The following is a 26543-nucleotide window of genomic DNA, read 5'->3' on the forward strand; positions in this document are numbered from 1 at the left end:
GTACTAAGATAACACTATACAATTTTATTTCCATTGCAGCTGTTCCCAGGCCTGACTGCATGGTTTCTGCCCAGCCTTGTGCTTTTGCAGGTGGGCTCCCAGGGCTTTCCTTGGTGTGGCTGTATACCACCAGGTGAATCCAAGGATGCAGGAACCTAATGTGGGCTCCYGGAGGGTTTTTGACAGAGTTGGTGTAATTACCTGGGGGTGGCAGATCTTCCAGAGGGRAATGAGTGGCAGTACCACAACTGGGACCACTTCCAAACCCAGGTGTGTCTATTACGCAGTATTTATTTATTTTGATAAACTGTGTTCTTTCTGTTGAGTATCGACAATTATGAATTTTTTTATTTGCCTCAATAACAGTAATTGGACWAAGATTTGCATGGCAGGTTGGTAGRCSGGGCATGAATGCAGAGAAGCTCTTAATTACAGTGATGTAGTCACAGGCACTTCTGTGTACTGACCAAGAGCAAACATCCCCCTAATGGCTGAGAGCATCCAGAGGCCAGGCAGGAGACAAATGAATCAGGAAGCAGTGTCTGCTTCTCAGAACTGTGACCCCTGTACATGACTGTCACCTTGTATATTCCTGGGGTTGTTTACCAATTATTGTTTATGATAATGTGCAGGGACTTCTCTGAGTGTATTTACACATAAGCAAAATTGAACTTTCTTGCTGTGCTGGCTGAAATGTATAAATTGTGTCATTCCAAGGATGGCTTGCTAGGAACAGCTAAATTCTTTCTAAACAACTTGCATATGGGAAAATTTAAAAAAAAAAGACTCTGCCTCAGATACTCTGTGTGCATGTAACTATGCATACTGACGTTACAGTTTCTTTCATTCTTCCTGTCTTCCTTAAATTGTYTACCTTTCCTGGGAGGGTGGGGATATGAAATGAGTAGTGGGATTTAGCAATCCTTTAGAAGGACTGAGAGATGGTGTCATGGATGGGGTGACCAAAAGTATCTGGCAGCAGGAGGAGGATTTCTCAGAGCAAGCCTTATAGTCTACAAAAGCTATGTACACTATGAGGGCAGTGCCATGAAGTGGCTGGCCAATAAAAACACGCCATCTTTCATCAGGGCTACATAAATAGCAAAAGCTTTACTTGCACATTCCCTGTGGCACCGAATTGCTCACAGCCCTTTCCTCTATCTCATGTAAAGACACATTGCATGGTCAAGGGCACCTGCCCCAGTACAGCACCCAGCACACGCACCTTTGCAAGCAAAAGCACACACACACACACACATACACACATACACATGTATGTAGCCTATGCTGTAGGCTTAGCTTCTGAAAAGACAGATGAAATTAGGGTTTTGTTGCAAGTCCGACTCAGTATGAAATAGAAACAGAGCACATGACATGTATTTTCTTTATTGCTGGACTTTTTTTTTTCCCCAGTAAGTAGGCATGATTCCTTAAAGGCTGAGGTTTTTAACAACAGTAAGGATTTTCAGGTTCTTTCTTTCTTTTTTTTTTTTTTTTTTTTTTTTTTTTTCTGTGGACAAAAAAGATACCTTTGAACAAAGTTTTGCCTTATATTACAGTATTTCTGTACAAAAATAAAAGTCCAAAATCAAATTATTATTAGCTGATATTCCCCAATTTATTTACAGGGTATTGTCAAGAACCTTCATCAGGCAACCAGGTAAAATAGAGAACTCTGTATTAAAGCAGTTGCATTGCATAACGTTGTGTTCTCTAGTCAACTCTGAAGGGCTCTGGCCTTTGGCAGTCAGTCTGGGTTGAAGAGTCCAGCCAGAAGTATAAAACAGTGATGTCTTTCAAAGAAAAAATTAATATTAAAAACTTAAGCTGACATTATGGAGAATTGATAACTGTATTTCCAGATTAGGGTAGTCTATAAATATTCTCAGCTACATCTCTCTTTATCATACAGCAGATACAGAATGCAGACTTCTGCTACTTTTATGGTAATACATATTTGAAATAGTAAAATCAACGTATGAAAATTCTGGAATTTACTTGTTAATAAAACTGCTTATAAAGTAACCATACAATTGTAACAACTATAACTCTGAACTATTAAAATGTACAGAAAGACTGTTTACACCATTGCACATACTTATTCCCTTTGCTTCAAAAGACTTGTGAAATACAGAATAAAATTTGTCAAATTATACTGACAGCTCAAATACRCATGCACAATGTGCACATCCATGGTAGCAAGGGAAAACAAAGTGTTGGCGTCCATCAGGAAGGCTGCCAGCAGCACTCCAAAAAAATATACCTTGCTCTTCTTCCCTCTCCCTTCCCACCTGTATACAGGCCAGTACATTAGTGCAGAATGGATGAATATAACTTTGTTTTCAGTGTTCTGAAAGGACAAAGGAAATCCTCTTGACTTTTACCAGCAATTTTAGGTCAATACAAGTTAGGCTTAATATTGTAAGGCACTTATTACTGCTTGTATTGCAGTGGATCGAGTCTTAAGGCTTTTGTTACATCAGCTTTGGAAAGTTTTGAATGAGCCAGCATGTCTAGTATGTGACTATTTCATCTGATTTTCCCCTGCCCGCCCTGTGGTCTTTCTAAAACATTGTTCGAAGATATTTTCCGTTGAAACTCTGGTTCTTGGTTAGCTTGTCAACGAAGGTGATCAATGTCCCTAGGTCGTTCTGAGGCCAAGGAACGATATATTCTATTTAGGGCGCAGTAGAACTGGTTTTATTTTCACCTGGAGCTGCCCTGACTTCCATGACTACTCACGGATCGAGAGGTGCTGTAGCGTTTTTTCACGATCATACTGATGTAAGCTTTCATCAGCTTYGCAATGTCAACCACCTGCCAAGAGTATGAAGAGCAGAGTTCTTAGTAAGGTAACAGTATGTGAATGAATTTATTTGGACACTAACAATATAAAAATGTCAAGCTTTCAACAAAACCCTTTTGCAGTTAAACAAATAAAAATACTCAGCACTTCTATCCATGTCATTCTGTCTTCCCTTTAGCTTTACAGGGATCTTGAATAAATCTCTAACACTTGCAGCCTTTAGTTGGATTACCAAGTAGCCTGGCTATCAGAACAGGAAGCAATAACAATAGCAAAAATACCTTGCTCTTACCTCACTAGTTTCAAAAAGCAGTTCTCTCTCATCCACCACGATCTTGTAGGTGTTGGCAAGAGGAGCACCAAATGACAGGATGTGTTCATACTGGAACACCTCCAGAGGCCTTCCTTCCCCGCGCTTGTAGACAGAAACTGCATCAGCGCTGACTCCAAGCCACAACTCCTGTGGGAATCCCCCTTCTTTACACTAGAGAAAAAAAAAGTAAATTAATAGCAAGGGGAACAGTGGGAGCCACACAAAACTTAACTGTTGATGTTCTTGTCTGTAACCATTTGTTAAGAAGTGCATATTGCTTGTCCCTCTTTGAATGTAGCCTTTTACACTCTTATTCTTGTTTGCAACCCATTAGTATAGCATTCTGTCCCTCTGTTTTATGGTTAACTGGTGGATTTAAATAKCTGCAGTGCTTGTTAATGGGAGTAGGCTTTTAATAGCTCAACGTTTGTTACATCAGCTGTCTAAGTATTGTGATACCATATTTATGGTTTCACTGCTCTGAAATGAAATCATCACCTATACAGTGTAAACTGTAGTTTGAATGCTCAGATGGTCTTACCTCTACGTCAAACAGTGTTGAACCATAGCCAGGCCATTCCTTGATCAAAGCCATGTACTTTGCCATAGCCTGCTCCTGATTCATCCTCTGGAGTTTTTTCCATTTGTCAATAATACTAGTCCTGGAAGCTGAGATTTCCTCTTTGACCCACATGTCTAACATTTGATCCTCCTCAACCTTCTGTTTGCTGACAGAGCCACTGCGGAAACTCCTCCGCAGTGTTCCTTCAAGAAAGCTGGCTCGTTTCTTCTCAGCCTTCTCTGATGCAGTAAATGTTCTGGTAGATTGTGTAATCCTAGACTTCAGCTTTTGCAAGGGATAAACTTCCTCCAATTCTGGTACAGTGGTGTGCACAGTGTAGTCTCCCTGAAGGTACTGAAGACGCAAAGCTGCAAGGACCTGGAGGGTTTCTTCAGGAGCGGGATAATGTCCTTTAATCACTGCTTCATGAGCCTATCGAGGGAAAAAAAGATAGTTTTTTAATAAAGCAGCCTTTGAAAGAATTAAGAGAAAAATGGGGAGTAGATTTACTCCCAGGCAAACTCAGGGCCTAAAATAAATATCCATTAAATAAATCAAATGGGGTAAATMTCTTGACAAATTTGTTAAGCTGGGTAAGTCTGGGTTTACCAGGAGAACTGCAAGGCAACTGAGGAACCTGCTAAATGGGAATTGCTTTTACTAGGACAGCTATTAGTAAACTCCCATATCTAACAGTAGCTGAATTATGAAAAAGGAAAATAAAATTTAAAGGGGAGAAGACAGGATATAAACATATGATTGAGGAGAAGCCATGTATGTTCAAGGACAGTAGGAAGACATGGATATCTAGTTTTGTTTACTGCTATCAATAATCTAGTGGTAAAAACTGATGTTTCCAGCCAAACAAGCCAAGCTCTAGGACAGCTTTGTAATTTTACTGAGGGGAAACAATAAATCTTCAATGGATCCCAAATCAAATTAGTACAATGTCTACACATTACACTGCTCTGTATCATCAGGGATGAGATTCTGTACCAAGAAGACTTTTCAAAATCCCAGCTCTCTGCACACTCATTCAAATCTGCGGAAATGTGCAGCAGCTATGTCTGTTTTTTCATATGACACTAGTAGAGGAAACCAACACACATTGTGTCTGGAGATCCAGGAACTGCAAGCTTAGTAAACACACAGAGATAATTCACAGCTAGGTAACAACTAGTTCCTTGAAGTGTGCAAAATGTGCCTTTAAACATGCAAGATGGTTTACCTGAGATTGTACACATGCAGAAGAAAGACCTGTCTTGTAGCAATGGAAGGACAGTATTTTAATGAGGAAGAACTAAAAGATTTTCTTCAGTGCCTTATGAGTATTTAAGTATTCAGACTTTAAAAGAATGGAGACTGCAAAACTAAAACTGGTGACAAAAGGGAATTTTCATAATTGTCCCATGAAAGTTGATGACTGACCTCAAAAGGAAGTAATTAGATAAAATATAACAGAATTTATGTTAGAGTGTCATGTTACCTCTTCAAGGTATTGCTGTAATATTGCTGGTAGGAATTGAATGTCATGCTTTATAACAAATGTTACTGTTTTGGCAAGATATAAACTATTTGGCTGAACACCAGTCAGCACAGAATGCTGCATGAAAACAATCTGCTTCAGCAAATGTGCTTGTTTTAGCTGCTCATACAGAAAACTGCCTGAATCTGCCTCTTGAGCCAATAATGTAACGTAGCAGACTGGATGCAGAGTTTTTGAAAATTTTCTTCTTGCTGTTTGAACTTCATCCCAAACAGAGGCACTGGCTGACTCTTCTGAAGGTAACAACAGACAGAATGGCTATGTTTCTAAGGCAACCTATTGCCCAGACCCTCCAGCAACAATAAGTAGTTCTRGACCAAGCTATGGTAGTAGGCTCTGGAAGGAGACTTTCGGTAGACTTGTGATGTAATAGGATGCCTTAAAACCTAAACTGAACAAGGAACAAATATTCTATTACAGGGAAGATGTAGAAGGGGAAAACCCTTTATACGTATGAAAACTGAGGTACCCCAGGAATCAGAAATCTTAACCTTATACAGAAATCTTTATCTCTGTGTAGTGCCCACCTGAAAGAAGCTGACTGCTGGAAGAATTTTTAATCATTTGTGATATAGTAGAACAAGAGAAGGTCAATCRACGGTAATAAATGCCATCAGTGAGCTTCTGAGTAACTACAGGGATTGATGTAATAGAAATCCAGCTGCTGGTGCATTTAATTTTCATTATAAATCGATTTAACTTATTTTGTGTTTTGCAATGTACCCTCATTCTGAACTCAGTGTGTTCATTAAGTGGATTTGTGTTCATCATAGCTGGCTTACAGTTACTGCTGAGATTGGACTGATTACATTATGGTACCTATGAAAYGATCAGTTTTTGAAAAGATAAAAGACTATTGATCAATTAGTTTTGTACAGTTGCCAGCATGAGTCTYTTATTAATTAATTTGCTTGCCAATTACACTTTTTTCTTCTTTCTTAAAATTTCTTCAGAAAATGGTTTAATAAGAGAAAAATAAAAAGCAAATATTAGTCTTTTCTTTTTTATGGAGCTTAGATCCAGTTATCCATTTCTTTTACCACTACACACAAAGCAATTGACAAGTAATGCAGAAGAAACATAACGCTAGAGAAATCATACATGCTTCACTTGTGTCAGGATAGGCCTATTTTGACAACTGAACTGCATCCTTTGCTCTTGATGCTTAAATAATAGTAAATTTAGTTGAACAGAAGTATAATCAAAACTCTTTCTGTGCTGCCTAGATCTCTTGCTTTTTTTCCCATCCTTTTACAAGTGCCTCAAAAAGAACCTTTGTCYTTTACCTGCTCAAACATAAAGGCAAATTCCACGCTATCTTTTGGGACGTTTTCCGTGTCCAGGAAGCAGTAGAGCTTGAAGTAGAACTTCCAGTGCATCTCCCCAACTTCAGCAGTGGCAGCAAGCCTGCATCATTGTGTAAAGAAGGAGAGAGATCAGATCTGTRAAATCACACTCTTTTCTAAATTGCTACTTGCAGAATCTAAGGAAGGCATGAGCTGAATTTTGCTTTATATGAGTCTGTGTATTTAGAGCCTACAGCAAAATCAAGGACTTACAAATGTTGACTCTGTTCTCAACTCAACTGTTTCTAGCCCATATTCTCTTAAAACACTTTGATTTTGAGGTAAGTCAGTTGTTAATAAAAGCAACATTATTAAGTCCTGTTATAAAACATAACTGCATAACATTTAAAATATTCCTTTTTTTCCCCATTTTTATGTGGATAAAGGGGGCTGATTGCCATAAATAAAACATAGGGATGACAAACAGGTATTCAGGCTTGTATTACGTTTTCTGACTAGAGTGCTATGGGTGGTTTCAGTTTTMCTGGTTGTGAGCATTACTGTGGTGATTTCCATGTGAAGTCAGGTAAYAGGTAGTTGGAATGGCAGTGACTGCCTGGAGGTCAGTTGTCACAGCCACAATGATAGTAGTGGTATAAAAATTTGTAGTAGTGGAAAAGGAAATGTGGAAATAATGATGAGAAATATTACTCTACTGGTGTCAGGATGGAGAAGAACCAACACAAGTGGATGGGTGGCTATTAAGTCTTAAGAAAAAAAAAATTGTTCCAGAAATGGCCATGTGTGCAATTCAGCTCCGTCATCACAAGCAAGCAAGTGAAAGAGAAAATTCAGCATTATTGACGTTGGAAATTTATTTAATTGCTACTTATTAGAGTGAAGAGAAAAGGAGAGGTACACTCACTTTTCAAACTTTGCCAAGACATCAGCTACAATGGTTCTGCTTTCAATTGCTTTATCAGTAGTTCCATTGTATTCAAACAAAGCAAACATATTTCTGCTATCCTCCATGGCCAAGCCACGAATTAACTTTTCAACCACCTAATGAAAAAGAGCACATGAAAAAGCTGTAGCATGGAAAAGCAGCACCACAGAGTAAGACAAATACTTAGGAAAAAAAATCAGAGCTAAGTTTTACATTAGGCTAAAAATGCAATTAACTTGTCCTTATCAGCATTATTAATTGTTGTCAAATTCCACAATTTTTATTCTTTCAGAATATGTATGTGCTGTCTCCTGGCCAGATATAACCCCTGCATTTCAACTCAGAAAGTCTTYCAATTTTAGTAAGCAACTCGGCCCTCATACACACCAATGTCTACAAAAGTTACTCCAATAATGCCCTCTGCCTAATTTCTTAGTCTTTCCTGTAGTACTTCCTGTAAGAAGGAACTCTAGCTGGGTAATCACTCAGCAGCACAAAGACAGTTTTTATAGCACGGATTTCTCCAAAACGTATCACAGGGAGGGACAGCTGTCCTGGAGGGACAGCTCTTTTTAAGCCTTTCCTTCCTGGAAAAGAGAGGCAGAGAAAGCTCCAGTGCTTCCAAAATGTAATGCTACTGCTGCCTGGGACTGGCACATAAAGGGACACACTGATTTTGTTCCAAAGACATTCTGTCATCACTTCTCACCTCTCCAGCTGTAGTGTGTGAGTTGATTGTAATCTTACAGGAGCCCCCACCATGGCAATAAACTGTGGATGTCATCTCCTGCCTGCCAATCAGTGCTTCTATTTCATCCCGCGATGGCACAAACTCTCTGCATTTGGTTTTCTTCAGAGATTCATAAGTAAAAAGTGCATATTTCTCCATTTCAGTTCCKGGAAACTGGTCACGCACCCTGTGAGACAAAGCTTATTACTTTAAGCCGCCAGTCTGTGAAGTTCACTTATTTGAGAATTTTTTTCTCCAGAGAGTACTTCKGTATCTAATACACTAATGGACATACTCCAAGTACAGACACAGCTTTTAAATTATTGAGGTTTTTAGTGGACTAATCTTCCTAATGACATACTCTCCATTTTTCCATTCTGGTTAATGCTGAATTGTCAACAATGATTTTTTACTATTTAATGGTCACTAACACTTAAAATTAGATTCGCAATCATACATTTTTACCTCAAATACATCTTTAAATATGATMATGTTATTTTATGTGCATGATGCATACCTCATAATGTTGAGGTAAGAGGGATGAAGAATTTTTAACAGGTTGGTTTGAACAGTTGAGAATAGGACCTGAGGGTATGGGCTGCAAATCCTTTAAGTTTATACAGTTACAGGAAGCAGCCCTTTTGCCAACATTAACAAATTGTGCATTMAACTTTGTGGCATTTTACTTTATTCTTCAAATGAGTGCAATTCCACCTTATACACACCCTTCCTACAACATTTTCTTTTTAGATTCACTGTTGGCAGGCTCAGTTCACTAAATGAATACATCTTCAAATCTCACTTCAAGATATCTRAACACTGCTACAAGTTGTGATGCTTTCGTATTTCGAAGGTTCTCACCTTTTGAGATGAAACTTGAGATATTTGAGGATGCTGCGACTGGGCAGAAATGTGCAACTCATGCAGGTGAGTATTTGCCAACTATAGAGGTTCCCCACRCTCCCAGGGTTAGGCACTTTATTGGTTTGCTTGATCAGCTGACAGTAGAGCTCATCTCGGAGAGGTCGTAAATCATGTCCTGTTTGGAGGATACCTTGGATTATAGGGATGGGATCAGACATAGACTCTAGCTGCTGTAAAGAATTGAATATCTTGATGGCTTCATCCTGCAGRGTTGTGTAGCCTTTGTCTTTCAGCACTACAAAAGAAACATTGGGAGAAAGGTGTTTAGACAGAAATTGGAAAAAAAAGTGCTCAGGCTTGATGTGGGAATTGCATAATGCTACTCTGTGATCCTTGTTATGCAGGATATTAGAATTTATATTTTCCATTTCAAATGTATGATGCAAACTCATATGAGCTATTTTGCTGTTGAGATTTGTTCCAAATTTAATAAATGAAAAAGTGTATCTTGACTGATCTTTTTTGTGATGGAGTCTTTCTCTGAGAGCAAGTCACACAGCTGAAATGTCATATCACTTTTTCACTGTCACAAGACAGTGAAAACCTGATCAGAAGTGAGCTAAAGCATGACTGCATTATGGAAAGGGACAAAGATACATGCCATATTTTTGTCTACAGCAGCAGCCTTTCAATTAAACCCAAACAATGCTACTAAAAGGAATCATTGCTGTGACACTTTAATTTGCTTTTTGAGGGCTAGAAAAGGTGTGCTAAAGGTTACTYAACTTTTACAATCTCTTTAAAAGAACCAGGCAGTCCTTGGGTTTGGGAGATAAATTGCCCTGAAATGGTACAGACCTATGTTACAAAAGTGAAGTTTCTAACCTAATATTATACTGTTACAGAAAATACTTAAGAACTCAACTGCAAGTGAAGGCAATAGCTGAGCACCAGGCCATTTTTGGAACTATATTTAGTAAGGGAAGACTTTGGCAAGACTTGTACCTCAAAGGGGAYAGCCATTCCTATCCATGGGGAACAGAGAGCAACAGTGCTTCACTCGTGTATGGGACAACCCGCCCAAGTGCCAAGCACAGAACTGTGCCCTGACACTGAACAGGAGGAGGGCCAAGAGAAGGGAAAGGTTTGTCCTAAGATTTCCTTACCATTTGAGCAGAAGGGTATCACTTGAGTTACTACTAGTAAGTAATACATTAAAGACTTCAAGTTTTAACCAGCTGTGAACTCCCATACTCCTCTCATGGATGAATCTCATGGTCTGAASCATGCTTTGTTTAATATGCACTTGCAAACTAAAATAATCAAATCTTTTTAAGGACACCAAGTTCACCATCATCAATAGCTCTGAGCCATTCATTCAAAAGAGATTTCTAAATTAGTGGCTGAATCAAGGATATCAAAAGAGACATTAMGCTCATTTCAGGACTAAACAAAGCATTACTTTTTAAAATCATGTACACTCATAAATATTATTTCCCATAAATAAGGCTTCCTATCACATCCAATGAAACTTACATTTGTTACTTGGAAGCTGTAACTGCTGCAGCTTCCCACATGGGGTAGAAAGCAACAATGATTTGAGGAGAATAAGATTTAAGAAGACTGAATGAATTGGGTTCAGTTGCTTATTTCAGTGCAATACTTTTCAAACTCAGCCTTCTTGGCTGTCTTGCTGAAGGCAATAGCAACCTTTTTTTCTGTAAAATTCTTGTGGGAACACCACAAGCCCATGGCTCTATGCTAGGCAAACTGCTATTCTCTAAACAGAACAGGGAAACTTGTCCATTTCTATTACAAACTTGTATTTTGCATACCATTATGTCACCATAGCCCATTGAGTTAAAAATCCCATCCTCTGGTTTAGTCTTTCATAAGGAGAAGTGGTTCTATTACTGGAAAACTTACAGTTCAGATTGATGTCCCCATATGGCAGTGGCAGTAAYGGTGAGTGCAATGGATGATGAGTGTAACGGAGAATAGGATTCCTCTTATAAATCTGTTCAACCACATCAGCATTCAGGCAGTTTTCCTATTGGGGAAGAAAAAAAAAACCCAGAATTTGGGGTCCCGCATTAAGAGTAATGCAATGCTTTGTGCCTTTAGGYTGGTTGTAAAAAACTGAGCAATCTTTGTTACCAACGCTACTTGGTGCTAAATCTGGTTGTGGGTGTTGCTGCTGCTAGGGCATGTTGTGGGCTATGAATGCTTAGTACCTGCTAAYCTCAGACCTTGGACAGGCTTGCTTTACCTGTGCAGTAAAAAAACAAACTGCTGCAGGACACCAAAATGATGCATCATAACAATTTTTGAAGGGTGTTTTCATTTTATATTCATTTTTACTCCAGTATTTCATAACAGGAATTATGACGTCTGTATTCAAGTTTTGTTTAAAAGTATTTCTCCAGTGTAACTAATTGTCCTTTCAGTTAGAAACTGCAGGAGCTACCAAACAAAATAGTCCAGACAAAGTGCTGCTGTAAACCTGATGCACCCACTCTGACATCCAAATACTGCTGTTACTATTCTTCTTAGGCCAAGTTTCATAGATGTGTGACTATGGTCTTCTCTCAGTCCTGAACATAAATTTCTCCTGCTCTGAAGAACAGCATTGATAGTCTTGGAACTGAGGACTTAATACTTATTTTCCATGAGAGAATAAATGGCACTCTCTAAGGGAAAAGGTCAGTAGCACTTCTTCTCTCTTGCCTATTTCTTTGATCTCTTATGAGAATCAAGATCCTCTCTCATAAATTCACATTAGCAAAAAGCTCCAAAAGGACATTCTCTGGCTGTGCATGCAATGTCTCCAATGAGATCATAAAACAGTAAGCATTAATTGAATTTTTCTCATCACACAGAGATAAGAGATGCTTAGCCCATGCTATCATAAAAAAAAGATAAGAAAACAACCATAATGACAAAAAAAAAAAAATAAATCAGAAGAGCTGTTTAGTCCACATCCTGGTGTGCTGCTCTCTGTGGACATAGCCAAACACATCTGCTAACTCATGAACCCGCACACCGTGCTCTATAGCCATGTCTGTCAAGTTACACAAACCAGTAAAACTTGTTACTTGTTTTAATGGAAAAAAGTTACCCCTCTTGTCTTCCAAGCTGCACTTCAAAGTCTGCTCTTCTACTGTTTATATAGAAATTCCTTTATCAGGTCAGAAAATACATTCAGGCTTCACAATTTTAGTCCATGTCACTGTGTAATTAAAACTTAATTTTCTGCTTTATTACCCAATATGGCAAAGGCAAAATAAAGATTTAAGCAACCATTCTTTCTCACCCCACGCCATCCTGCTTGTGCCTACCTTAATATCCTGAATAAGTTGCTGAGTTGGAGTATCAATGGGTGCTTTTGTGTCAATCACGTTCTGGATGGCACTTGACCAGCGGGTTGCCTCATTAAGCAATTTCGTATAGAGGCGGTAACAGTGTTTGCGTCCRTACACGGTCACGTTCCAGTAACCTGGCACAACAGCAAAATTGGTCATTGTCGCAGCTGCAGCCCAGCAGACACCCAGGGCTGCATCCTGCATCATGCTGGCAGTCTTTCAGCAATTAAAGTTGTATGAGTTATTAAGTATCATAATACAGTTACTGTGGTAATAAAGGAGATTTTCTCCTTTAAAGAAGCCTAGGAGCAGCCTCAGAATACAACTATGCAGCCTCCTGTTTTACCCAGTAATGTTAGCAAAAATAACTAAGAGAACACTGTTCATACTGTGGAATACTGTTAGCTCCTGGTAGCTTGCAGGCTGTACTTCTCCCCAGTCCCATCTGTAACAGGAAAAGCTGAGACAGACTTGCTTTGTCTGTGGCACACGTACAAACAGGTATAAAGCACAAACTACCTCCTCTGTCATTAATTTTACACCAATAAAGTGGAAACTATGATAGGAAGAGCATTTCAGTTCAAATTCTTTCTGCATCATTRTATGGGCTTTTTATGAAATGGATTCAATAAAAGGAAATGTGTTTGATCTTTCACTAGTGAAAGCCTCTTTGAAGTGTCAGTGACCCCAATGAGATAATATAGGACTGTCAACAGTCGCTTCTCATTTGCAAACAGACGCTTCTGAGTTGAAAACCAGTTTTGAAAATGCACAGTGGAGCTGACTCAGGTGTAGTATGTAGGTTACCACAAACTGGACTCTTATTCTGGATCTCCCTACACCTGCTCCACCAATGTTTGCCCTTATAGCTCCTCAGTGCATAAAATAATGTATGATGAGAGTGCTACCCATGTCTTTACCCAGGTCTTTGATGTGTAAGTGTTCACACTAACTTGGCAGCAGTGTCAGTCTGTGATAATTCAAATGTTAGTGAGAASAGATTTTATTCCTCTATACACTACCTCTGTTTTTCATCCAGTAATTCCCTGTACATCACTTCAGTTACTCGGGAACCTGATTTGTTCATGGAAGTGCATCCATAATAAACCATTTAAATATTCCTATGCATTATTTTGTGCATTATTAGATAGAAGGATGGAAGGCATACTTGAACCAAGAGCAAACAATTACCTGTCTCTTTGAAGATTTTTTCGTCAGGTGGGACCACTGAGCAGAGGCTGTTCAGGACCAGTGTGCCCAATTTCAAAGCATTTTTCTCTGAACTCTTGTAGTAGTCCAAAGAATTGTGCGTCAAAACAAACCAACGCTTCTTCAGTTTTAATGACGACATCTTTGGGTTGTTCTTGACTTCCTTGTGTAGCCATCCTGTAAAGGATACAATTTGAATCACACTTATTTTTCTTGAACAGAGCTGGACAAAAGTAGGTTGCTAAAAGATAGTTGTATACTTTCAACAACAACAAAAACATTGTGTGAATTGATAAGCTCATATATTAAACAGCATTGAGTAAAAATTTTAAACAATGAAATTAAAAAGCTAAAAGTAATATGAAAACTTTTCAATTTTGATGTTTCACGAGAAGAATTATTCTGTCAATTTACAAAAACACTTGTCATCATTAGAGTGTTTTCTTACAAGGCACAGTAAGAATAAAATTTCAGCKATATAATTTGTGAGTAAACTCCACCACACAAAGATGAGGCTGCAACACTAACCATGTTGGCATATTACCCACATTGTATTGTGGGARCAATCTCTTCAAAGCATAACAGATGTTATTTACTTTCCACTGCCCCATTCAGTTCTTACCCCTCACAATGAATTCTTGTCCCTCCACTCTAGTGTCCCCCTTTGACCTCTGGAGCAGGGTTATCCAGTGATGCATCTCTTCAGGAGTGTCAGCATTACAGTGAAGAACACGATTAGCAGTGATGATCACAAATGAATTGGGTCTATRAAAATAAAGGACAATTGAAATAGCCTTTATAATCAGCATACATACTGTTTATCTCACTACCCATTACCATAAAAACTGTTCATTGTTTGCGTTTTCTATTCAGATAAATACTGTCCACATCTAATGCATTATTTATCACCTAAAGAAAAATATTAAGCATTTGAAAATACTTACTTAKGTTACATTTACACCAAAATGCGAGGGCCATGAATGGTGGGAAAGGTTACATTAAATTGCAACTTGTCATATCTCAAAATAAATCTGTGGTGAGAAAATCTTCCAATCTTTAATCAGCTTTGGATGTGACTCAGAACTGTTTCAGGGTCAGATCTATTTAGAGTGTCTGCTTCAGTAGCTACATTAGCTAAAACAAACTAAAGTATACAAAGGTCTATAGTAAATCAGCATGTGAACACGATTCTTTTATTTTTAATGCAGTGCAACCCAATTCACAGAGAATACAATCTATTTTTAATGAGAGTCTGGCTTTTACCCAATCCTACACCAGGATTCACTGAAGCATGAAGAGTTTGCCCAAGTGAAGTGTGCTGATGGCTCTCTGGATCAGACAGGCAGGTTCCTCAGCCTACAAACACTTCCTTTAACCCTTTACCATTAATTTTTTCATCCTAGAGCAAATCCCCAGAACAAAACACAAAACCCCCCACAAGAATAAAAAATACATGTGAAAAATGCTTACAAGAGAAATACTAACTTWAAATTGTCAAAGCTTTGGACATTTGTGTTGTATTGTTTAGGAAACCCGGACTTGTAACTCACTGTTACTTCTTGTATCAGTGTTTTGGCAAGCCAAGGACAAAGCAGTAACTTAAAACCAGCTGTTTTACACATGTGCAATGAGGGGAAACTGGAGTGAATTCCTACAGTACAAATAACACCTCACATCCAGTAACCTGATAAACCAGTCATAGTCTGAAACCAGATTACTTTTTATTTCCCAAATCAGCATTAGTAGTTCAAGAACTAAGAATACCCTGATATTTTTGTTGTTTTTATGCCACACTTTGTTACAAGACATTTTTATTCTGGGGAAATAATTTTCATCCCCAAAGAATACAACATCCATGCAAGAGAAGCTGAACAGAAAAAAAAATACTAAATTTTTTTTTCTGCCTAATACATTACTAAATAACTCAAAGATCAGCTGTTCCTTCTCTCAGGAGTATTACTAGTATAAAATAAAGAAATATTTAATCTTCCAGTTTTGGATCACTTTAGGAGCTCAAGAGTTCATGTATGAAGGAGTGTCATGCAAGTTATTGAAKCCCACACAAAATGCACCATCATTCCTATTCATTTTTTTAACATGTGGTGTTTAGTACTATGAAAAGGGAAGTAATAATGAATCATTTTAATATATGGTTGGCCAGTAGCATATAGAGACTAAAGCATAAAGTGTCCAATTTTGGATAGAGAAACAAGAACAAGAGTCACCAGGCATGTTTCTGACTTACCTATCTGGATTGTCAGCAGCACAGACAGAATCAATTAGTCCTACATCAAGTGTACCCTGTAAACAAAYATCCAAGCAGAAAATAAGGAAGACATTTACTATTACATTACTCACAGAACTCTTCTGAGAAACACAAGAAAGCAGCAGCAGCTTTGAYCAAGCAAAATGAACTGCAGGTTTGGACTTCAGTTTCTCTTAAACATCAAATCTRCTGAGGGAAAACTAAGAGACTTGGATGAACAGATCCAGTAAAAGATGATTTGTAGTTTGGATGGAGGCAACTCAAAAACTGCTCTTTTTTGTGTTTCCAAACATGCTTGAATTTTTCACTGAAAACTGCTATCCCAACATAAATGGCATCTTCTCAAAACAAACTTGTAAAGCCATTAAGCAGAAGTTTTTGTCTTCCTTTGCTTGATATTAGGTTCTAAAAGTATTCCACTTATTACCAGTGTATATTGTACAGAATGATAAATGCAGGATCAGAGAAATCTCARATTTTTAACTCTTGGAATTTTAATTTACTCATTAACAGTTTCTTTGCAAAAATTCAAAACCAAGCATACACTGTGATATGATAGAGAAGTGGACCAGAAAAAACCATCCCAAAATYAACAGTCATTTTTATCAAGGTGAATGATGGGAGAGGAATCAGAAACCACACTCCCTCCTTGTACAGCTACAGGAMCAAGAACATAGAAGCTCTAGCTGATGTCACAGCTATCGCCACATTTAAAAAACTATTTTGTGACTCAGAAGTTGTGGCCACCACCATGCCCCTGTTTTCTAAAAAYATCTGGTTTGAAAAGTTCTTCAGATGTACACTTACCACAGCATTTTGTGGATTTGCCTGCTCATCATGCATCTCCCGGATCTCTTGCTCTGTGGACGCATGGACTTGACTCAGTACACTGAACCACTGGCTGGGGAGAGAAAGGCAGCAGTGTAAGTAAGATTTTGGCTCTGCACAAGCCTTCTGTCACCTTTGTTCTGCAGAGCTCTAGCAGGTTCTGCAGGTTTTTGGAATTGCTTAAGATTCCTTTTGTCAACAGGCATAAAAGCAGCAAAGCTTTATGTCAGTTCAAGTAACACTGGGTGCAGGCAAGCCCCTCCAGCTCTCCTGTCCAAGCTTGTGTCACACCCTTCTTCCTGACAAGTACCTTGTACACTGAGTGACATCTCTGAAAAACTGCTGTGAGCACACTAAACATCTGAGTGCTTGCAGAGTCTTTGTAACACATTCCACATGTTTCATCTGGAATAAAAGGCTACACACAAAGCCTTTAATGGGAATCCCAGCCTTCCCATTATAAATTGTGCTACATTTATAGCATGACTGGTAGTAATTTCTTACAGTCATACTTCTGCAAAGACCACCCAAGTCCACTGAGTTCTCTGTAGAAGCACAACTGAGAGGGGGAAAAAGAGTAAAATAAATTTGTTTTCTATGAATCATTGAAAAATCCAGCTGCTGGAAGGATGAGCAAATCTGTGCCACTCCAGTGGCATTGYACATATCCACAACAGGAAAAGTGGCAGAGAGGTTTCCAGGGCTGCAGCCCCTAGTCCTGAGCAGCAATTGCAAATKGATTTAATTTCAACCACACCTTCTGCTTCTGGGAAACCTCAATCCTTCTGGCACTTGTATATGATGAAGCTTAACTGCTCTAAGGAATCCCACTAAAATCTGGGCCTGTTCAACAGGTTCCTGAATGCCATTCTTTGATATATGAATTTGCCATTCTAATGAAAACCACCTGGGGCCAAGTTTTCAAAGGGCTCAAAAGCCCAGCCTTTAAAACAACTCCTCACTTTCCTGCAGAGGTTCCTCTGCCACCAAGGTGTTGAGGAAACACATGCAAAACTACTGGACTTACATGACATTATCTTTTCTGCAGTTGCTCTTAGTCATGGCATTTATGCCTAGGACACTGAAGAGCTGCCTCCTTAACTCCAGCCTTCAGAAGCCAACTGTTCCCCAAAATGTAGATTTCAGGAAACTGAACTGCTAAAATAGCTTGAGAAAAACTGTGTGGGCTGTCAAACAGTACCATCACTGCCATATCCTAAGTCCTTTTTATTGGCTTAGGCTTTTATTAGAAACAGCACAAGCAATGAAGAAAAACAAAGAYTGAGAGTGACAGACCATAAGGCAGATGAGAACATATTTAGTTATGATTCTTTTTTTAAGATTCAGAGGCACCCACAGAGAGGTTGTGCTTAACACTTTGCTGGATGTAAGGCAACGCCACTAAGAAAGGAGGGAAACTGTCATCCCGAGAGGAGGAAACTGAAGAAAACTAAGCCTCATCTACTAAAAAATTCCCACAATTAAATTAAGCTTTCCTTTCTAGGCTCAGGAATTGCAAATGTATTTAAATGTGAAAGTTCCATTTCAATTTACAAAAAAGATTTCATAGCACTGTGTGCACATTTAGTGATAATTTATGAATGGATTTTAAAGAACAATTCAGTTTTCCTGGTTTCATGAAATCTTCGTGTAAGCAATGAAAATGAAATTAATCATGGCAAAAAGACAAAGACAGACTTTACTTTTGCTTTCTTCCCTCTTGAGGCATCCTTTGTCTTTCAGCTGTTCAGTCCCAGAACACAGAAATACTGAAAAGGACAGGCTAGGGATTTGAAAGGAACAAACCCTCAGCAATGGCTGCCCTTTGAAGCATTACTTCTTTCTTCAAATACACATCCATGACCAAAAATAGTAATTCCTCTTTTGGGGGCCTGTGCCATGTTTTTTTTTGGTTTTTAATCTTCATTTGAACAAAAATCAAGCTCAGATCCTGATCTATCCCAGGTACAAAATCTCTTTCAATAGCAGAGGCAGACCAAACGAAGCCCAATGATTCAGATTTCACTTTTCACAATGCTTTGTTAACAAGGCTTTGACTTAAGCCTGTCTGCAAATCCTTACACATCTCCCTCATAAAGTCTTCTGGGATGAACAAGAAAAAAGAAACATGAAATACACTGGTAAAAGGTAATTTAACCTGGATGTATTAAATGTATAAACAAGAGAGCATAGTGTCTCCTCCTCCATCTTTAAGAAAGAAATGAAGGAGATGCATGGCAACAGGTAAGTCTGCGTGCTGATAATTTCTTATTGGTCYCTAGGGCATGTACACAAGTCTGGTAGAAGAGCCTTTAGCTAAGCTTTCGTTTTAAAATATGCTTACATCCCACAAGAATCTTAACAGCTACTGTTAGAAAGCTCCCAAGTTATTTCAAGGATAACTTTAGGGATAGCTAAAAAGATGAGGAAAGATTTTTCATTGCTACATCTGCATCTGCATTCAGGGTCCTATGATATAGGAAGGTGCTCTACCTTTACAAAGAACAGAATACAAAACACTTTTTGAGTTGTCTGAGCAAAGTAGCCCAGTGATGTTGACAAAGGCATCCCATATTCTGGCCTTGGGGCAGCTAGGCAATGGGTAATAAGATTTGATTACTAAGTTAACTTTATTTAAATGCTTGATTTTATAGGCAAGCATATTATTATCTTGCATGAACTGTAGCATGGGGATTTTTTTTTTGAAGATGCTCTACAACTGATCTGACCAGTCAGACTTGCTCCTCACCTACCTGCCTCCCCCTAWGGTTAGATATGGATCCCTTAGCAACAAATCAAGACCCTTTTCAAATATGCAGGAAGGGAGGCACTGTGTTACACACTTCTCTTACATGAATACGCTTTTGTTCTAAAATACAGTGACTGCATCACAACTGCTAACTGAAAACATTTTAGCTTCCTCTAAGACAAACAGATCCCACCCCTAACAATAAAGTGCTTCACTTCAGGCAGACTACAGGGCCTCAAATATTGATTTGATTGATGCAGCTAAACACAGCAGGGTAATSCACAAGCCAAGCATCCGTAGCTAACAACTGCCTCTCTACAGACAAACTGCATTTCAGAAAGTTGCTAGTAACAYATGGGTAAGAGCCAAATTCTAGGCAAATTTTCATTGGCAATCTGGCTCTTCCCAGTAATTGCCTGCCACAAGGTTTTCTCCTCAGCAGGCCTTTTGAAAAGTGTGTTGAACGGAACGTGTTTAACACAGCCTGAATATTTTGTGACAGTGGTCAAACAAATTAACGACAATCCAAAGTCAGAATGGCAGAGAGGTTAAAAAGGAAAAAAAAAGGAAAAGAAGTTAGGCCTGATGATTTACATACCTTGCATCCTCAGGAGATTCAGCAATTAAATGGTATGTCCTGTCACTCATTATTAGATCAATACCATTTTCTTTGCCTGTGTTATCAACAATCTCTCTGAAAAAAAGGAAAACACCCAGATTGAGCATTATAGATTGTCAACATTYTGCAAACTCTGTTCTGAGAAGCTCACAAACTACTGATACTTAAAACAAGAGCAGTCAGTCTTCATCAGGTTCATTTGCAAGACTCACAACGTGATTTATCAGACATAGTATTAGTTCATCAAACTAAAGCTGTGTTTTCTGCCTACACAGTACAAATATCCAAACTATTATGAATGTCACTATACCAAACTGACTATTCTGTTACCAYTTTAACAAGAACTAAAGAAAAAGCAAAGCATTATCAAACTTCAAGAGAGGTAAAGATAACTGAGTTGAGAAATGGATAAATTTCTGATTTGACTGCATAACCAAGTGATCCTTGGAATGGTAAAAAGAAAGCTATTGAAGATTGAAGACTGAAAGCAAACAAAACCTGGATTAGTGATTCTGTGTGGTTATGAGTCAGCATAAAGACAATGCCAAATACATATATCTGAAAAATTACAGATTTCTAATTTTTCGTTTGGGCATCTAAGTATTGATATAAAACCAACTGTGAACCAAAYAGCACAAGGTTTTAAGCAATAATTGAAGAATTACATTAGATTTCCCTATAGCTTAAGAAACAAACTTAATTTCCTGTTTGCTATTTTGTTGTATTTATCTGAAGTTAATTATTTTCTTAACTGCCTATATTTCGTTATCGACAATACTATTCTCATAAATCTCTGTCCTAGAAACAAGCTTAACAGACTCATGAGGATGATCTATCTGCTATCAACACAAAAAGCTATAATTTTGTACTGTTTTCCTTTATTTTGGATTCCTTCCCTCCCAGTAAGAGTGTCCAATTGAATGCCTCCCTGTTCTGTGTTTTAAGTGAATCAGGCTGAGATTTTTTAAATTGAACAGGGCCCCTAAYAGAGAGTGGTGAAACAGTGAGTTGCACTATAGGTTAGGAATGCACTCAGTAAATATTAACATTATCTAGAAAAGCTATTTTTATTTCTTATGAAACACAGTTCTTAAAATATAWGTACCCTTTCTTTCACCTGATTTATACACAAATAGTCATTGATTGAACCTACAGTTCAAACCAGGTTCAGTAACCTCTGCCTGACCATTTTAAAGGCACATTCAGCAAAGAATTTCTACAGGGTACAGACAATGAAGCAATGAGGTAATAACAACAACAAGATCAACATTTTAGAAAAACAGGCTAAATAAATGCTATGGTACATGAAAGAGAATCAAATTCAGTTTTAACAAAAAAAAAAAAAAAAAAAAAAAAAAGTGGAATCTTTAGCTTCTAATCAAAGATTTACTTGACAGCCAACAGCCCATTGTTTTTCAAGAGCAAGTCAGGATTCTCACTGAAACTATTTACTGTCCTACTTGGAATCAGGCTCAAGCCAGGACTGCCAAAGCAAAGATTAAGATTTCAATTTAGTTTAAGCTCGCTGTTAAAGTAACAAAATAAAGTGGATAGTTGCAGATTACAAAAATGGAACAGAGTGTTACAAACCATTTCTGTTTTTCTCTACTTTGGATGAAAGCTCAGGTACACTTTATAGAGWAATGAGACTACTAATGTTAGCAGACTCTAATTTTTAAATTAGGTAGATAATCCTAAATTGTTTAGAAGGAAAAATATCATCCAGTAAAGAACCTTATTTATGCATGCTTCAGGAAGCATAAAATTCTTAGGCATAAGGAACTTCAGTTAATAAGATATAAGTTATTAAGTTTAGTAATTTGGGATTTTTAATGAATATATGCATTTTGAAGACTTTTCTACACTACCACAATTATTTAAAGCATAAAAAAAATCTAAATACATACAGAAGATTCAGCTTTGACCCATGCGAACTTCAATATATTCGGAGCCTATTAATTCCACCCTCTTCATTCTGGGTTTGCCTGCAGCTACAGACTTGGCAACATGCCCCAAATTGCCTTGGGAATCATTACAGACTAAGTAGAGCCTCTAGTCTGGGAGAAAGCAWACTTGGGTTCATTACAGCAGCAGCTTTCTGAAGTATTTGGCACTGGCTTAGCTCTGGAACACTCTCTAGACTGAAGAGAGAGCCAACTAAGGACAAGACTTGCTTTCACTAACTTCACCACACAAAYTCTCATGCTTGCATTCCCACAGTTTGTAGGCAGGGCACTCAATGTCTTCCCAGGTTAAGCCCCAAGAAGTAATCAGAATAAACCATGGCTAACAAAAAAACCATATAAACCTACTTGGCAGTTCGAACATCCATGGCACCCTTTAGCTTTTCTTCACTGTCATTTTCAAAGTACATCAACCTGGACTGTCTGAGAACAAACCATCTTTTCTTCCAGTTCCTTCTGGAAAGCGTCGATGATCCACCCCCCTTTTTGTGAAGCCAGCCCTGCTTAAGTGCTTCCTGCTTAGAGCGAAACCACAGGAAGGTCTCATCTTTCAGGACACACCAGCGGCGCTTCCATGTGTTGATTAAACCACCTGGCAAAAGAGACAAATTTTATATGGGTTTATATGCAGTTAAAGCAAACAACAAAATTATAAAACAGAAGCTGTGACCCCACCAAAACTGGAGGGTGCTGACCAACAACACTGCAGCTAAACTCTTGCTGTCAGCCACAAAACCTCATTTTTGCATATCCTTATGGCCACCAATATTTTTGTCAATCTAAACACTCTTAAATTATAAACTGTAGTTAGTCTTTGTATTACAATAATATATGGAATATATATAATTACATGTACGTATACATATGTATAATTCATGATTGAAAAATCAGTGTACATGAGAATGATCTTTAAGACTGTTTTCAAGGTTTTTCAGTGTTAATCTAAGAAAATTTTAGTGTAAAACTCTTTCTTCTCTCCAGGTTATTAGACATTAACAAGATTGAAGTAACTCAAAACCACAAAACCCAACAAAGCTGTGTTTAGAGTCRGAAATACACCAGTGTGAGCCCAGTCATAGCTAAGTGTGGCCACACAGTAGGCAATATGCCTTGCACTGGAGTAACATCATAGTCATAAAAACCTTAACCAAACCAACATACTCCTGTCATCCCAAAAAACCTGACTGCTAGCTATGTCAGAAAGAAAAAGTCATGCTACTGTTGACTGCAGTATTTTTCACACAAACAYTGTGCTGTGTATACTCATGACTTATTTTCCAGGAAAATAAGGTGATAATATTGCAGTGATAAAATTATACAAAGATTCAGCTACACTATAATTTACTATCAATAATCGGAAGATAAACCCAAGAATTTTAAACAGAGAACTCCTGTTTAAAGAGAGTCTCTCACACCCCTTTGCTACATGTAACCTTCTTCATGTCTTCCAGATCCAAAGTGAAATTCGACTAAGGTCTGTTAACATTGCTCAGCAATGTAGAATGCTGTCTATGCTGAGAGCAGGAATCAGCTTTTCTCAAAATTTGGTATAATTTGCCTTTGTGAGTTATTTTTCTGTATTTATACTGAATATTCCATTGTCTGTGAGCCAGCAAAGATGTAAGAATGAAACAGAGGCAGCCCAAAATATTGTTGGTTTTTTTTGCAGAGGGGAAAAACACTACTAGTTGTAAGCCACTGCAAGTAATTTAACTTGAGAACAGCTCAAATTAAATAAAGTCACTTTTCCATCACCCTTTGAAAAATAAGAAATTAGCGTAACTCTACAGGAACTGGAGTGTAATGCACAATAAACATTTCTGGTAATTTTGTCTATTTAGCAAATTCTGATTCATCCAGTACCTTTCATATACAGAAAACTGTGAAAGTAGGGCAGGCTGACACAGCTATAGACTGAATCCCTCCGGTAGGAAAGTTCATCATCTGTATCAAACCTGGAGTCAAAATCTTCTTCACTGTCTTCAAACTACACAAGAAAGGAAAGAAAGGTCATAATCTCTCAGGAAAGGGTTTAGATTAAGTTGGTTTAGAAGTCTYGAGCTAAAACATTTTATCTTGTATTGGAAGGACATGGTTCCTCATTGTTTTTCATCCAGCTAACARAGGGAGTACATTGTAATAACTTGCAGCTTGAACTGTTTGATACACAAATCAAAGCTGTGAAAAAGCTTTGTACATGCTCAGGAATGTTACCCCTTTGCAAGAGTATGGTCAGGGTATGCTACCTTATGCTACCTCCCCCTATCACTGAAGTGCTGTGAGGAACAGCTTAGAAAAGTACTGAAAAAGAAACATTGCACAAGCTGTGGTACTAGCTTTCCTCCACCCTCACCCCAGAAAGTCAGGATTTCTGTTCTGTATCTGACACACATCCAGAGTCATGCAGGAAGGCATCCTCAACAGAAACACTAAAAGTGTTTTTTTCTCAGGCAAGAACTGTCAAACTTATCCCAACACCCACAATGGCTGTTTGACTGCTTATCACTGCCTCAAATGCAGTAGACATGCTATTGTTGAAGTTTTCCTTCTAAACAAGTCAGTGTTGCTGAAATACCTTTTCACTTTCCCAATCAGCCAGCCTCACAGAAGCACTGGGTGAGTGGTAGAGGAAATTATATTCTCTCAAAAATATTTGTAGAAGGAAACCACAGAATATACTCAGTAAACAGCACAAAAAAATTGCCCTGCAGAATGTGTGCGTGCCTCAATAACTTAAACATTTGCCATTGCATGAACTTTACTCTCCAAATAGTTTCAAGATATGCCTGGCGAGTCAGGGACTTCTGCAAGCATCTTATTCTTCAATATTCTTGCAACTTTCACGCATAACTAAATTTGGCTTTCCTGCAATCGATTCCCCAACATGCTACCTGGTACCCCAGCTCCAAACTCATGTACAGAGAAGAACTTTGCTGTGCACTGAGCTCCTCAGCAAGTAACACACAGTGCTGCATTAAAAACAGTTAAAACCCTATCTGTGCAGAAGCCCAGGACYGCAAACAGCACCTGAGCTGTCTCTAATGCACTCACCCCAGCGGCATCTAGATGGCAACAGACCACTGTTTCCRTAAGTGCTTGGTGCAAACCAAGCTACACAATGTGTTCTAAGAACAGCTACAGTGAGTCTACAGCTGCACAGCAGKGGAAAAAAAGTAAGCAAAAACCACCTATCAATTATTAGATAATAAAAACAATGGTACTCACAGAAGACTGAGCTCCCTCAGAGCTGAACCGGTATGCTCCAGAGCTATTGTAGGTCCCCACCGAGCAGCGGTAGTCCGGTGACCACTGGCTACTGTGMGAGTTAGAGAAGGTCACACTGCTGCCAGAAGTAATAGCACCATCTTCGTAATCATCTTGGTCGTAGTCATAATCTCCATCAGGAGAAATAAGTTCCACGGAATTTGGGGGTCTGCAGGATACATTTTCTGGCATGCAGTACGTGGATTCACCACTTGAAGAGTTGTGGAGGCTCACTGTATCCTGGSCAGGAGGTATGACCATGGCTTCGCTAGCAGCAGGAATTGTTGGCACCACAGTATCATTCATATAAGGATCCTCTTCTGAGGAATCATCGCTTGTTCTGATGCCACTGGTCCTTTGATCGGAATGGCCATGCTCACTCGGGTTGGGTGAATCCTTAAATGCATCATCATCGGCTTCAAAGCCCTCATCTACCTCCTCCTCAGGATATGGCTGGCTGAAGTTAAAATTGGGCTTTTCACTGCAGGCATTTCCAGTCTGTTCAGCCAGCTCAGCAGGATACCCACCGCCCACGGAGAGAGACCTCTCAATGTTTCGGACGCACTCGTCAATCTCATCGAAGTTCAGAGATTCCAGGAACTCCTGGGCTGCTCGACATGCTTCGTCCTCAAGCCGTCGSAGTTCCTCATCTCGGAGCTGCTGCAGCCTCTGTAATGAAGACTCTGTCAAGGACAGCTCCTGCTGCTTCTTCACGCGCTGCAGGTCTTCGATTTCTTTTTCCAGACGAAGGATTTCTTCCACCTGCCGGCTTTCTTTCTGCTTCTCCACCTCCTGCTTCAGCTCTGCCTCCTTCTGGGCTTTCTGAATGGCAGCCAGTTCCTGCTTCTTCCTCTCTTCTTCAGCCTGCACAAAAATAAAATGAAATAAAATAAAATTAGGTCCCTAAATTCAAGATTCTTTTTAAAAATTTATTTCTAAAGCACTATACTCCATCAGGCTCATCCATTTAAAAGGACCCCTGTTTTCATATCAGCAAGAAATGAAAAGGAAAGAAAAAATTAAAGCATGATTTCATTTACTCAGAGATAGCTGAGCAGAGGAAGTCCAAGTAGGTGCAGAAAATTCAACCTTTGCCAGAAATTAAATGAAGCATGAGGTGAAAGAAATTTCCATGYAAACAACTACATTGAGTTTCCTTTGGCTTTATCTACCAGCTCCTGTAATTAGTTTAGTTTTAATGCTACAGGTACCTTTTATTTTTTTAATTG

General features: G+C 38.6%; 1 protein-coding gene across 1 annotated transcript in view; it reads right to left on the reverse strand.

The window, feature by feature from the left end:
- Positions 1-1370: 1370 nt before the first annotated feature.
- The window catches only part of MYO10 (myosin X), a 158146-nt gene continuing 132973 nt past the window's right edge, over positions 1371-26543 (reverse strand). Inside the window, exons 25-41 of the mRNA XM_057390387.1 lie at positions 25276-26178; positions 23914-24037; positions 22399-22642; positions 20066-20161; positions 16698-16791; positions 15870-15925; positions 14247-14389; positions 13607-13801; positions 12392-12549; positions 10980-11103; positions 9051-9348; positions 8169-8376; positions 7439-7575; positions 6514-6634; positions 3661-4113; positions 3099-3290; positions 1371-2817 (exon numbers count right to left, since the gene is read on the reverse strand). Coding sequence (XP_057246370.1) covers positions 2707-2817; positions 3099-3290; positions 3661-4113; positions 6514-6634; positions 7439-7575; positions 8169-8376; positions 9051-9348; positions 10980-11103; positions 12392-12549; positions 13607-13801; positions 14247-14389; positions 15870-15925; positions 16698-16791; positions 20066-20161; positions 22399-22642; positions 23914-24037; positions 25276-26178 — 3657 coding nt within the window. The 3' untranslated portion in view covers positions 1371-2706. The remainder of the gene's footprint in view (positions 2818-3098; positions 3291-3660; positions 4114-6513; positions 6635-7438; positions 7576-8168; positions 8377-9050; positions 9349-10979; positions 11104-12391; positions 12550-13606; positions 13802-14246; positions 14390-15869; positions 15926-16697; positions 16792-20065; positions 20162-22398; positions 22643-23913; positions 24038-25275; positions 26179-26543) is intronic.

Source organism: Malurus melanocephalus, unplaced genomic scaffold (genome assembly GCF_030028575.1).
Source record: "Malurus melanocephalus ecotype Western Australia unplaced genomic scaffold, MMel_1.1 scaffold_25, whole genome shotgun sequence".
In the NCBI taxonomy this organism is placed as follows: domain Eukaryota; kingdom Metazoa; phylum Chordata; class Aves; order Passeriformes; family Maluridae; genus Malurus; species Malurus melanocephalus.